The sequence below is a fragment of the Ptychodera flava genome, chromosome 15 (assembly GCF_041260155.1).
Source record: "Ptychodera flava strain L36383 chromosome 15, AS_Pfla_20210202, whole genome shotgun sequence".
NCBI lineage: Eukaryota > Metazoa > Hemichordata > Enteropneusta > Ptychoderidae > Ptychodera > Ptychodera flava.
The window spans coordinates 24,849,745-24,863,543 of NC_091942.1; the positions used below are offsets into that span (position 1 = coordinate 24,849,745).

A 13,799-nucleotide genomic window follows, 5' to 3' on the forward strand; every position below is an offset into this window, starting at 1 on the left:
TCCTAAATAATATCCATACCAATTCTTTTGGTTTTATATGCAAATGACAATTATATGCTTGATTTCCATTGCAGATGAAACAGTATAACAAAAACAATAAGAAATCACTTTCTGCAGTTGATCGAGTTTCTCACACAACTTTTTTGAAAACTGGACTTCAACCGTAAAATGTGTAATATGATCATTTTTAAAGCCTCAGCAGCTGTATCTTTTGGAATTTTTTGAATGAGATAGTGTGAAATCAAAAGCAACGTCTGTAAAGTTTCCTTCTGAAGTATGACAACAGAATGTGATGAACACACAACTTAGATTTCAGCAACAATATGAATTTTTCTTTTCAAATCAAATACAGCTGCTGTGAACGCACCCACACAAACTTAACAACGGGCTGAATCCATTGCCAAGGATTGAAAAAGTGAAAATTTTCAAAGACAATATGGTTTGAGAAGCTGCGCCGTAACAAATGGAGAAGCTTTAAATCTCTGCAAACCATGCCAAAAAATATTAAAGTTGTAATGATGGTCTCACTGCCGAATTCTATGTTGCTTTTTTGTCCTCTTGTTGACCACACTGTAGTACATGCACTCAATGAATCTTACAAAAAGAGCAAACTTTCCAAAAGTCAAAACTAGTAAGTGGTTATTGCACTTTGAAAAAAGGGGAAGAGATTAGTTTCTTTGAAATCTGTAGACCAGTCACACTTCTGAACGTAGATTACAAAGTTGATGCCAAATGTATGGCTATTGTAAAGCGTCTGAAAATAGTCCTTCCAAATAATGTCTCTCGTGTTTTTGAGATATTCAAGGCATTCCTATGGCTATGGATATCTTGGTATGGTCATATTTGTTAACGTCTCTTGAAAGTTTCAATTTCGGCCTGTTTTCATTGAAGTGGATTTAACTCTCATCCAGATTTCTGTGCAATGAATTGTGGGCTCACAATGGGTTAATAGAGGGGTGCATCAGTGTGGCGAGTATCTCCAGCTCTTTTCATTTATCGGAGATGAAAGTTTTAGTCCGTGGGCTGGAGGGGCCCACCGTGCACCCCCCCATAAACCTACTACATGGGTATTTTTTTGTTCTTTGGGATCTGCTGAACTAGAAAAAAGATGTTAACATTGGATATTTTGGGATGCACTACCTGTCTGCACTGGTTTTTGATTTGTATGTACGGCAAAAAAATGGCGAAAAATGGGTAGGGGTAAGGGGTACTATATCCTCCCCTAAATTGAGTAAACTAGCATGAAATAGCACAAACCTTACATTTTTGGAAAGCTCAGATACTGCACTTTCTGAGGAATACCAACTTTAGCAAAATTAATTTGTGTACATAGAATAGGACGACTTTAAAATGAATTTTTTTGACAATTTTGAAATTTTTTACCCAAAATACCATGTAACAATTGTGATCTACTTTTTATTAAGCAAAATTTTCACAACTTTTTGTGTTTAAATTATTTATTCCGACATATTAAACAAGAAAAAAAGTGTTACATCAGATATTTAACTATACACTACTTCTCTGGCGTCAATTTGAATTGCGTGTATCTGTATGGGGTGTGCAAAAGCTAGGGGTAGGGGTACAACATTCTTTCCTTGATGAAGTAAACTGGCATGAAATGCCATATACCTTATAGTTTTAGAAAGCTTAGATACTGGCCTTTCTAAAATGCATAAGTTTTTAGTAAAAAAATATGACGTCATAGAATTGGATAACTTTAAATCGATTTTTTCTGGTAATTCAGCAATTTTAACCGGAAGAAAATACGATAACTATTGTTTCCTCCCAATGAAGCAAATCAAAGAGATTTATGGATGTTATTTACTAATTGCAATGTGCTGAAGAAGAAAATAAATGTCAAAATTGGGTATTTACAATCCATTATTGTCCCTGCTCACTCAAATTGCAAGTTTTGCTACATTGGTATATCGTGAATGGGCATTTTATTGTTATGCAATGAACTAATGCACAGCCTTAAAAAGAAGATTTTAAAACGCACACACATAGTCATATTGCCAAAGTAAATATATTGTTGATGACTGTCTATTTTTATAATTTACTTTTTAAATATTTTCTATGAAATAATTTTGATAAGACGTATTTGGAAAATTGTGTATGCCTCCTTGTCTTACTTATACAGCAAGCATTACTAACAATCTATTAGGCCGTGGGCTAGAGGGGGCGTCTACGTGCACCTCCCCCCCCCCCCCAACCGCACAGGATAACAAACCTGTATTTTTCAGAAGCCTTGGGATCCCTAGAATAAGAAATAGGATTTTAACAGACAAAATATAGGGACTCAATAGCTGTTACGGTCATGTTTTGAAGGGTGCCGCAAAATCACGATTTTGTGACCCACATGGATTTTTGTCAAACCTGTCTTCATGTACGTCATCTGCTGAGCTTACTGTTTAACATGACCTGGCTTATGGGGTATCATTAGAAAGGTTATGTATTCTTCTTGATAATTTTATATAGCAATATGCAATATCTTCTATAGTTTTTATGAAATAAGGCCATAATTTACCCCATACCCCAAAGTTTATGTTGCAAATTACTGTCAAAACTAATCTAAATTCTACCAATTATTTACCTAGACATAATACAAAGGGTAATGCTGTGTATTAACTTTGTTATTTGCTACAGGTACATGTTAGAAACCTGAAATAAACTTTTGACAGAAAAAATATTGGGATCCTGTAGCTGTAACAGTCATATTTTGAAGGGTTCCGCAAAATCACAGTATTACTGAATAACATTCGTTTTGTTAAACCTGTCTTCTTGTAAGTCTTCTGCTGAGCTTATTTTGAACATAAAGAGGCATATGCGATATCATTTGAAAGTTAATTTACTTTTCTTCAAAATGATATATTGCAATATGCAATATCTTCTATAGTTTTCATGAAATGAGACCAAAACTTACCCCATACCCCAAAGTTTTATGTCACAAGTTACAGTCAAAACTAATGTCAAATTCTACCAATTATTTTCCTAGACACTTTACAAAAGGCAATGCTTTGTGTAAAATATATTTTATTTGGTACAAGGACATGTCAAAAATATGAGTTAGACTTTTAACAGACAAAATATTGGGGTTGAATGACTGTTACTTGCATGTTTTGAAGGGTACCGTGAAGGCAGAGTATTACCGATTCGCATATGTTTTTGTTAAATGTGTCGTCTTGTAAGTCATCTGCTGAGCTTACTTCCTACCATAACCTAACTTATGGGCTGCAATTAGAAAGACAATTTATTTGGCTTTAAAATGACATATTGCAATATACAATATCTTCTATAGTTTTCATGAAATGAGACCAAAACTTACCCCATACCTCAAAGTTTTATGTCGTAAATTACTGTCAAAACTAATCTTAAATTCTACCAATTATTTACCTAGACATTATACAAAAGGCAATGCTTTGTATCAAATTGTTTTATTTGATACAGGTACATGTTAGAAACTTGAAATAAACTTTTAACACAAAAATATCCGGATGCTGTAGCTGTAACAGTTATATTTTGAATGGTACTGCAAAATCACAGTATTGCCAACTCGCATACATTTTCGCTAAACCTGTCTTCTTTAAGTCGTCTACTGAGCTTATTTTTATTATAACGTGGCAAGTTGGGCATCATTAGAAAGTTAATTTACTCTTCTTTAAAATGATATATTGCAATATGCAATATCTTTTACAGTTTTCATGAAATAGCACCACAACTTACCCCACACCCCAAAGTTTTATGTTCCAAATTACAGTCAAAACTCATCTCAAATTCTGCCAACTATTTACCGGGACATAATACAAAGGGCAATAATTTGTATTAAATTTAGTTTATTTGGTACAGGTTGATGTTAGAAACTTGAAACGAACTTTTAACAGAAAAAATATTGTGATGCTGTAGCTGTAACAGTAATATTTTGAAGGGTACCACAAAATCATGGTATTGCCAACTCGCATACATTTTTGTTTAACCTGTCTTATTGTAAGTCATCTGCTGAGCTTTTTTTTAAACATAAGTTGGCTATTGGGGTATCATTAAAAAGGTTTTTTTCCTTTGATATTACATATTGTTATATACAATATCTTCTTTAGTGTTCAGGAAATAAGACCAAAACTTACCTCATACCCCTAAGTTTATATTGCAAATTACTGTCACTACTGATTTCAAATTCTACCAAGCTTTTACCTAGACATATTACAAAAGACAGTGATTTGTATGAAATTTGTTTTATTTGCTACATAGACATGTCACAAATATGAGATAGACTTTTAACAGACAAAATACTGGGATTGAATGGTTGCTGCTGTCATGTTTTGAAGGGTACCGTAAAGTCACAGTCTTGCCCACTCGTATGTGTTTTTTTAAATGTGTTATCTTGTAAGTCATCTGATGAGCTTACTTTTTACTCTAACCTATCTTATGGGCTATCATTGGAAAGACAATTTTTTCCAGAAAGCGACCGACATATTGTAATATGCAATATCTTCAATAGTTTTCATGAAATAGGACCACCAACACTTACCCATATCCCAAATTCGCAAACTGCAAAGTTTTAGAACAGATGTAGTTTGCAAATCAAACTAAGGGCTGGGGTGATGAGATGTTTGCTATTTCATTACAACTTAAGATGATATTACAATATTACAATGCATATTACAATATGTCAGTCGCTTTCTGGCAAAAAATTATATCAAAGGAAAAAAAACTTTTTAATGATACCCGAATAGCCAACTTATGTTAAAAAATAAGCTCAGAAGATGACTAACAATAAGACAGGCTAAACAAAAATGTATGCGAGTTGGCAATACCATGATTTTGTGGTACCCTTCAAAATTTACTGTTACAGCTACAGCATCACAATATTTTTCTGTTAAAAGTTCGTTTCAAGTTTTAACATGAACCTGTACCAAATAAACTAAATTTAATACAAATTATTGCCCTTTGTATTATGTCCCGGTAAATAGTTGGCAGAATTTGAGATGAGTTTTGACTGTAATTTGGAACATAAAACTTTGGGGTGTGGGGTAAGTTGTGGTCCTATTTCATGAAAACTGTAAAAGATATTGCATATTGCAATATATCATTTTAAAGAAGAGTAAATTAACTTTCTAATGATGCCCAACTTGCCACGTTATAATAAAAAATAAGCTCAGTAGACGACTTAAAGAAGACAGGTTTAACGAAAATGTATGCGAGTTGACAATACTGTGATTATGCAGTACCATTAAAAATATGACTGTTACAGCTACAGCATCCCGATATTTTTTGTGTTAAAAGTTTATTTCAAGTTTCTAACATGTACCTGTATCAAATAAAACAATTTGATACAAAGCATTGCCTTTTGTATAATGTCTAGGTAAATAATTGGTAGAATTTAAGATTAGTTTCGACAGTAATTTACGACATAAAACTTTGGGGTATGGGGTAAGTTTTGGTCTCATTTCATGAAAACTATAGAAGATATTGCATATTGCAATATATCATTTTGAAGAAAAGTAAATTAACTTTCAAATGATATCGCATATGCCTCTTTATGTTCAAAATAAGCTCAGCAGAAGACTTACAAGAAGACAGGTTTAACAAAAACGAATGTGATTCAGTAATACTGTGATTTTGCGGAACCCTTCAAAATATGACTGTTACAGCTGCAGGATCCCAATATTTTTTCTGTCAAAAGTTTATTTCAGGTTTCTAACATGTACCTGTAGCAAATAACACAAAGTTAATACACAGCATTACCCTTTGTATTATGTCTAGGTAAATAATTGGTAGAATTTAGATTAGTTTTGACAGTAATTTGCAACATAAACTTTGGGGTATGGGGTAAATTATGGCCTTATTTCATAAAAACTATAGAAGATATTGCATATTGCTATATAACATTATCAAGAAGAATACATAACCTTTCTAATGATACCCCATAAGCCAGGTCATGTTAAACAGTAAGCTCAGCAGATGACGTACATGAAGACAGGTTTGACAAAAATCCATGTGGGTCACAAAATCGTGATTTTGCGGCACCCTTCAAAACATGACCGTAACAGCTATTGAGTCCCTATATTTTGTCTGTTAAAATCCTATTTCTTATTCTAGGGATCCCAAGGCTTCTGAAAAATACAGGTTTGTTATCCTGTGCGGTTGGGGGGGGGGGAGGTGCACGTAGACGCCCCTCTAGCCCACGGCCTAATAGATTGTTAGTAATGCTTGCTGTATAAGTAAGACAAGGAGGCATACACAATTTTCCAAATACGTCTTATCAAAATTATTTCATAGAAAATATTTAAAAAGTAAATTATAAAAATAGACAGTCATCAACAATATATTTACTTTAAGGAGAAAATGGCAATATGACTATGTGTGTGCGTTTTAAAATCTTCTTTTTAAGGCTGTGCATTAGTTCATTGCATAACAATAAAATGCCCATTCACGATATACCAATGTAGCAAAACTTGCAATTTGAGTGAGCAGGGACAATAATGGATTGTAAATACCCAATTTTGACATTTATTTTCTTCTTCAGCACATTGCAATTAGTAAATAACATCCATAAATCTCTTTGATTTGCTTCATTGGGAGGAAACAATAGTTATCGTATTTTCTTCCGGTTAAAATTGCTGAATTACCAGAAAAAATCGATTTAAAGTTATCCAATTCTATGACGTCATATTTTTTACTAAAAACCTATGCATTTTAGAAAGGCCAGTATCTAAGCTTTCTAAAACTATAAGGTATATGGCATTTCAAGCCAGTTTACTTCATCAAGGAAAGAATGTTGTACCCCTACCCCTAGCTTTTGCACACCCCATACAGATACACGCAATTCAAAATTGACGCCAGAGAAGTAGTGTATAGTTAAATATCTGATGTTAACACTTTTTTTCTTGTTTAATATGTCGGAATAAATAATTTAAACACAAAAAGTTGTGAAAATTTTGCTTAATAAAAAGTAGATCACAATTGTTACATGGTATTTTGGGTAAAAAATTTCAAAATTGTCAAAAAAATTCATTTTAAAGTCGTCCTATTCTATGTACACAAATTAATTTTGCTAAAGTTGGTATTCCTCAGAAAGTGCAGTATCTGAGCTTTCCAAAAATGTAAGGTTTGTGCTATTTCATGCTAGTTTACTCAATTTAGGGGAGGATATAGTACCCCTTACCCCTACCCATTTTTCGCCATTTTTTGCCGTACATACAAATCAAAAACCAGTGCAGACAGGTAGTGCATCCCAAAATATCCAATGTTAACATCTTTTTTCTAGTTCAGCAGATCCCAAAGAACAAAAAAATACCCATGTAGTAGGTTTATGGGGGGGGGTGCACGGTGGGCCCCTCCACCCCACGGACTATTTATTTTCGTGGACTTGTTGTGCGGATTCAGATTGAACTATGATAGCCAATCAGCTTTCAGTATTCATTAGCCAATCACGTCGAGTTTGCGATGTTGCGGTATCCCGCCAAAAATGGATACTTTTCTCACGTGCTAGATGTTACTGTTCAGTAGTAGTTTTAGTGTTGTTGAGTTCTAGTCAATAAAGCGGTTGAACGCTGATTCGGGTGTCGATCCAGTTATTTGTACTGACCCAGAACCTTGCTCACATCCCCATCCCGTACATTTTTGGTGCCGAGACCAGGATGGCAGACGCTCCGGAGCAACCCGTATCGACACCACTCACAAGACTGAAGGGAACGAGAAGAGGCCATCGGGCTTCGCTGACCAAACTCTTCAACAAAGCCGAAAATCTCATCGCCTCTTTCGACTCTGAAGCCAACAAGACTACTGCCCTCGACAATCTCATCACTCTAAGTGAGTTGATAAACTCTAAGTACGATATTCTTGCATCAGTAGATTTGAAAATAATCGAAAGTGTTGACGAGGGTGCACTCGAAGGAGTCATCGAGGAGGCTGACGACTATCTCCATAACGTGTTCGACAGGAAACGTAAGATATGCAGATTTATCGACAGAAATTCGGAAAGCTCATCACCAGTCAGATCTAACAACGGAGGAGCTTTACCCACGACTCAGTCTACTTCTGTGAAAACCACTAGTCTACCGAAGCTTCAACTACCCACCTTCTCCGGGGACATACTGAAATGGGTGAGTTTCTTTGACGCCTTCAAGTCTGCTGTCAATGACGACAAAAATCTGGGAGACGTACAGAAATTCCAGTACTTACGCGCTCAGCTTCAAGGTGAGGCAGCTCGGACCATCGAAGGTCTATCTCTCACAAGTTCAAACTACGGACATGCACTTCAACTTTTGAATGAGCAGTACCAAAATAATAAGCGCCTACATGAAAGCGTTGTGGGACATGCCTACTCCTACAGGAGAACTCAGTAGTCTCAGAAATTTCTACGACACCCTTGAGAGCTACATTCGTGGCCTTCAATCTCTTGGGAAAAGTGAAGAATCTTACGGAGATTTACTTGTACCCATAGTGTTGGAAAAACTTCCAGTAAATACTCGCAAACAAATCGCACGGGAACACGGTAACAACGAATGGAATCTAGCCGATCTACGGAAAGCGATTTACAAGGAAATCGACGCACTACAGGCTGGATACTCAACCGATGAACTTGACTGTGGTTCCTCCGACAAACCATCCATGACTGCCGCATTTCACGCCAAAGCTTCACCCGCTAAACCCAAGAAATCCAGAGCGTGTGCCTATTGTAAGGACTCTCATTTTCCCAACGACTGCATTGTCGTCTCAGATCGCGCCAAGCGACTTGATATTGTGAAACGCGATAAACTTTGTTTCAATTGCTTGGGAAAGCACCGAGTCAGTGAGTGCAAATCAAGATTCAGTTGTCGTGTATGCCGCAGAAAACATCACACGTCTCTTCATCAAGATCACACGGACAATAACACTGATAAAACTCCAAAGGCAACCGGAAATACCCCAGCTACTGAGACACACGTTCAATTTGCAAAGACGGAGGAGAGCTACAATGCCAGTAACTCGCGAAACGGACCAATCCTTCTCAAAACAGCCGTCGTTCCAGTCTCTACGAAACGCCAAACAGTTGACGCTGCGGTGTTATTCGACGAAGGTGCTACGCGTTCATTCGTCACGAGAACTTTCGCTACAAAAACTCGGTTGAAGATTAAAGGCACTGAAGTAATTCGGCTGACATCATTCGGTGACAATCAACCTCGCGAAAGATCAATCGATGTAACCACGCTTACACTGAATACGCTCTCTGGACAGAAAATAGACATTTCTGTGCTCATAGTTCCTCAGATCACCACAAGAATGACTAACTTTGTCACACGATCGCTCATCAATGTACCCTACCTACGAGAATTGACCCTAGCTCACCCTGTTTCGGATGCCACTTCGTTCGAGATATCTGTGTTGATCGGTGCGGACTATTATTGGGATTTTGTAGAAGATCGCGTGATTCGTGGCTCAGGACCTACCGCCGTGTCCTCAAAGTTCGGATATCTCCTTTCCGGTCCCATTCACTCAGGAAAGGCGACCAAAAACCCAGCCACGATTCTACACATTCTCACAGACACCTGCGAAGAAGAGTCTCAGCTCAAAGTTTATTGGGATCTCGAGACAATCGGTATCAAAGACGAACTACTCGCAAACAATAAAACGAAAGATGACTTCGAACTGTACAGAGACACTCACTTACGCATTGAAAATGGCAAGTATGTAGCACGGTTACCATGGAAACCAGACCACCCGGCCCTACCTACAAACTACAATATCGCGGAGATGCGTACGCGTTCTATGGCTCGCAGACTGACACCGGACATTCTAAAGGCTTATGACAAAATCATTTCCGACCAAATGGCGCGGGATTTCATCGAAGAAACGACAGTGATGAAAGTGAGCGTCGCAGCGGCCACTATCTGCCACATCACCCAGTCAAGAAAGATTCAGCCACGACGCCAATACGGATTGTTTATGACTGTAGTTGCAAGCAGTCGACCGATTCTCCGAGCTTGAACGATTGCCTACTAACGGGCCCGCCTCTACTGAACGACCTAACGCAAATTCTACTTCGATTTCGGGTAAACCGCATCGCCTTTTCGAGCGACATCGAAAAGGCCTTTCTACACGTGCGATTGGATGAAGTGACCGTCAGTTTACAAAGTTCTTGTGGTTATCCGAACCAATGAACCCGGAAAGTCCGTTCAAAACGTATTGTTTCAAGGTGATACTCTTTGGCGCCGTCAGCTCCCCATTCATCCTCAACGCGGTTGTAAAGACCCACTTAGAATCTCACGAACGCACTCCAACTTCGACCGACCTCGAGAACAATATTTACGTGGATAATATCCTCAGCGGAACCGATAGTAACGAAGATGCGGTCGAATACTATGAGGAGTCAAACCACCTGTTTGAATCGTGCGGATTTAATCTACGAAGCTGGTCGTCTAACTGTGAAGATATTCGCGTGCTTGCAGAAAGAGACAATAAACTCGAACCGGACACTACCGTAAACGCACTTGGACTCCGTTGGTTGACCGAAACAGATGAACTAACGTACGCCAAGAAAGATCACAAACCGATCGATAGTCTCACCACGAAACGCGAAGTCGTCAGAACAACAGCGAGCTTGTACGACCCTCTTGGCTACCTCTCTCCAGTTCATGTCAAGGCAAAGGTGTTCATACAACAATTATGGAAGAAAGGACTGGCCTGGGATGAACCTCTTGGTAACGAAATGTGTAAACAGTGGACAGATATAGCGAATGATATCAGTAAAACTACAGAGCTGAAATTCAAGCGACAGTACTTCGATTCTCCAATTCAGCCTGACAGCCAAGACTACGACTTACACGTGTTCTTACACGTGTTGCCGATGCAAGCAAGAAGGCATATGGTGCGGTCGCATACCTTCGTCATGGCAACGAGACCGCAATCGTCATGGCCAAAACTCGAGTTGCGCCTCTCAAAGAACTAACTTTACCTCAGTTGGAGTTGATGGCTGCCTTGGTTGGCTCAAGGCTAATCAAGTTCTTGTGCAACGCATTTATGGATAAACTACGTATTCAACAGTGTATTTTATGGTCAGACAGCGAGATAGTTCTACACTGGTTAAACAGCGACAAGAAACTTCCAGTCTTTATTGCCAATCGCGTCAAGGAAATCAGAGGAATTTCTTGTACCGCTAAATACTGTCCTACAAAGGAAAATCCAGCAGATTTGCTAACCCGAGGGATTTCTGCGCGTAACCTAGAGACAAACAAACTTTGGTGGAATGGACCCTCTTGGTTACACCACGGCGACTGGCCAATCAGCGAACTGTTTGACAGTGCCATACACCACGTTTCACTGTCAGCTGCAAGAGACGACGATCTCCTTGGTAACTCAGATCAGACAGGAGATAACAAAATTGTCAACGAACCGGAACGCGAAATGCCAGCGACTGGTATACAATTCATTGTGGACGCGAACAGATACAGCAACCTGCCAAAACTCCTTCGCATGTCTGCCTTGGTCATAAGATTCGTATCGAATTTGAAGAAATCAGCTGTTCGGAAACGCGGACCCATCACTGCAGATGAAATACAACACGCGGAACTCGTTTGGATCAAACACATCCAACAAGAGACTTACGGCAGACGTTCAGTGCAACAGAAAGGACAGTTTGCTACAACGCAGAAACAGCTGAAACTTTTCGCCGACGAAAGCGGAATATTGAGATGCGATGGAAGATTACAGAACGCGCCTATCGGCTACGATGTGAAATTCCCGATTTTGTTGCCGAATAATCATCGATTTACCGATCACTTAATTCTCGACGCACATTCACGACTTCTTCACGCTGGAGTACAGTCAACTGTAACAAACTTACAGCAGCGATTCTGGATCCCGAAACTACGACATACTGCGAGGTCTCTCCTGAGAAAGTGCGTCACATGCCGTAAGATAAGCGGAACTTCGTACACATATCCAGTACAGGCACCTCTCCAAACAGATCGTGTAAACATTACACCACCGTTTACTGTGACAGGAGTAGACTTTACTGGAGCGTTGTACATCAAATCTACGAAAAATGTACGTGACACAAAGGTGTACGCGTGTCTATTCACCTGTGCAGTAACACGCGCGGTTCATTTAGAGCTAGTCACTGACTTATCGACGAGAGGTTTCCTGCAAGCTTTCCGTCGCTTCGCAGCGAGACGTTCACTTCCTAGTAAAATGATCTCGGACAACGCGACTAACTTCATATCAACATCGGACGAATTGAACCGATTATTCGACGCGCCTGAAGTGAAGGACTACTTGGTGAATAAACGAGTTGAATAGAAATTCATACCCAAACGAGCCCCATGGTTTGGGGGGTTTTGGGAGCGATTGATTGGGCTGACGAAGAACGCCATAAAGAAAACTCTGGGACGTGCGTATGTAACCTACGATGAGCTGAACACCCTGCTAACTGAAGTCGAGGCAATGCTGAACGACCGGCCGATAACTTACGTCTCTGCCGACGTTAGAGACAATATACCGTTAACTCCAGCTCATCTACTGCATGGTCGTCCCTTGACTACGTTGCCATATCTATCTGTTGATGATGACGAACTCACTGACCCTACATATGGCAACCACGATGAGTTAAACAAACGCTATACCCTGCTAACTACACTTCACACGCGATTCTGGCGTCGATGGGTGTCGGAGTATTTACCAGCTCTACGCGAGAGCCATAACTTGTCCGGAAAAACTGTAAATGCCATCAAGGTTGGAGACATAGTACTTGTTCAGGACGACGTGAAGCGACGCCTAAATTGGAGTTTGGCTAAAGTTGAAAGACTCAACTACGGACGCGACAACCTTGTAAGATCAGCGGAAATTAAGACAGCCATGGGACATACAAGTAGACCCGTGAACAAACTTTACCCATTAGAAGTTAACTCTTGCTCTCATTAATGTGCATTACAAGAACTGAGTAAAGACACATTTCAGCATTTCAGTTGGTGTTTAGATAAAGCAATGTTCATGTTTCATTCGATATATTGATTGAGCTATTTCTCAAAAATTCCGCGGCCCGGGAGAAATATCGGAGATGAAAGTTTATTTTCGTGGACTTGTTGTGCGGATTCAGACTCTGAACTATGATAGCCAATCAGCTTTCAGTATTCATTAGCCAATCACGTCGAGTTTGTGATGTTGCGGTATCCCGCCAAAAATGGATACTTTTCTCACGTGCTAGATGTTACTGTTCAGTAGTAGTTTTAGTGTTGTTGAGTTCTAGTCAATAAAGCGGTTGAACGCTGATTCGGGTGTCGATCCAGTTATTATACTGACCCAGAACCTTGCTCACATCCCCATCCCGTACATCATTCTTGGTTAAGGAATGGTCTGTTCAACAAATTTCAAAGTGCTTCTATCAACGATACCTGTAAACTGCATTTGCAGACGATTTAACATGTTTTCTTGCTGATGAAAATTCAGTATCTCTATAATTAACATATTGTGGATCAATTTGATTGTTGTTAGGTACTTTTCATTATCACATCATCAACCATATCTCCTAACATTCTGGGTTAAATGTTACTCGAGATGTAAAGCTTGTTGATTCATTCGATTGGTACAATACAGAACGAGAAACAAAAGTAAAATAATATTGCCCATAGGGGGCGCTGCAACAATTTTCAGAGAATTTTCATGTGGGATCGGGGCAGAGTGATGTCTGTCTTTTATGGTTACAAGTGACAGTCGCATCAGTCAGCGTCAAGCACAAGTGCTCGACAAATCGTTTTGTCATTTCTATTTTTTTTTCACGACTGATAAAAATTATGCTGAAACGACATTATTCTGGGTCAAAGTCA

At 38.9% G+C, this 13,799-nt stretch overlaps 2 protein-coding genes across 2 annotated transcripts; both read left to right on the top strand.

The window, feature by feature from the left end:
• Positions 1 to 7,637: 7,637 nt before the first annotated feature.
• LOC139152312 (uncharacterized) lies at positions 7,638 to 9,966 on the top strand. The gene is made up of 2 exons (XM_070725454.1): positions 7,638 to 8,196; positions 8,333 to 9,966. The coding sequence occupies exons 1-2, from the start codon at positions 7,638 to 7,640 to the stop codon at positions 9,964 to 9,966; spliced, it is 2,193 nt and encodes a 730-aa protein (XP_070581555.1).
• A 981-nt stretch (positions 9,967 to 10,947) lies between these two features.
• On the top strand, positions 10,948 to 12,276 carry LOC139152313 (uncharacterized). The gene has a single exon (XM_070725455.1). The coding sequence runs from the start codon at positions 10,948 to 10,950 to the stop codon at positions 12,274 to 12,276; it is 1,329 nt and encodes a 442-aa protein (XP_070581556.1).
• Positions 12,277 to 13,799: the final 1,523 nt, after the last annotated feature.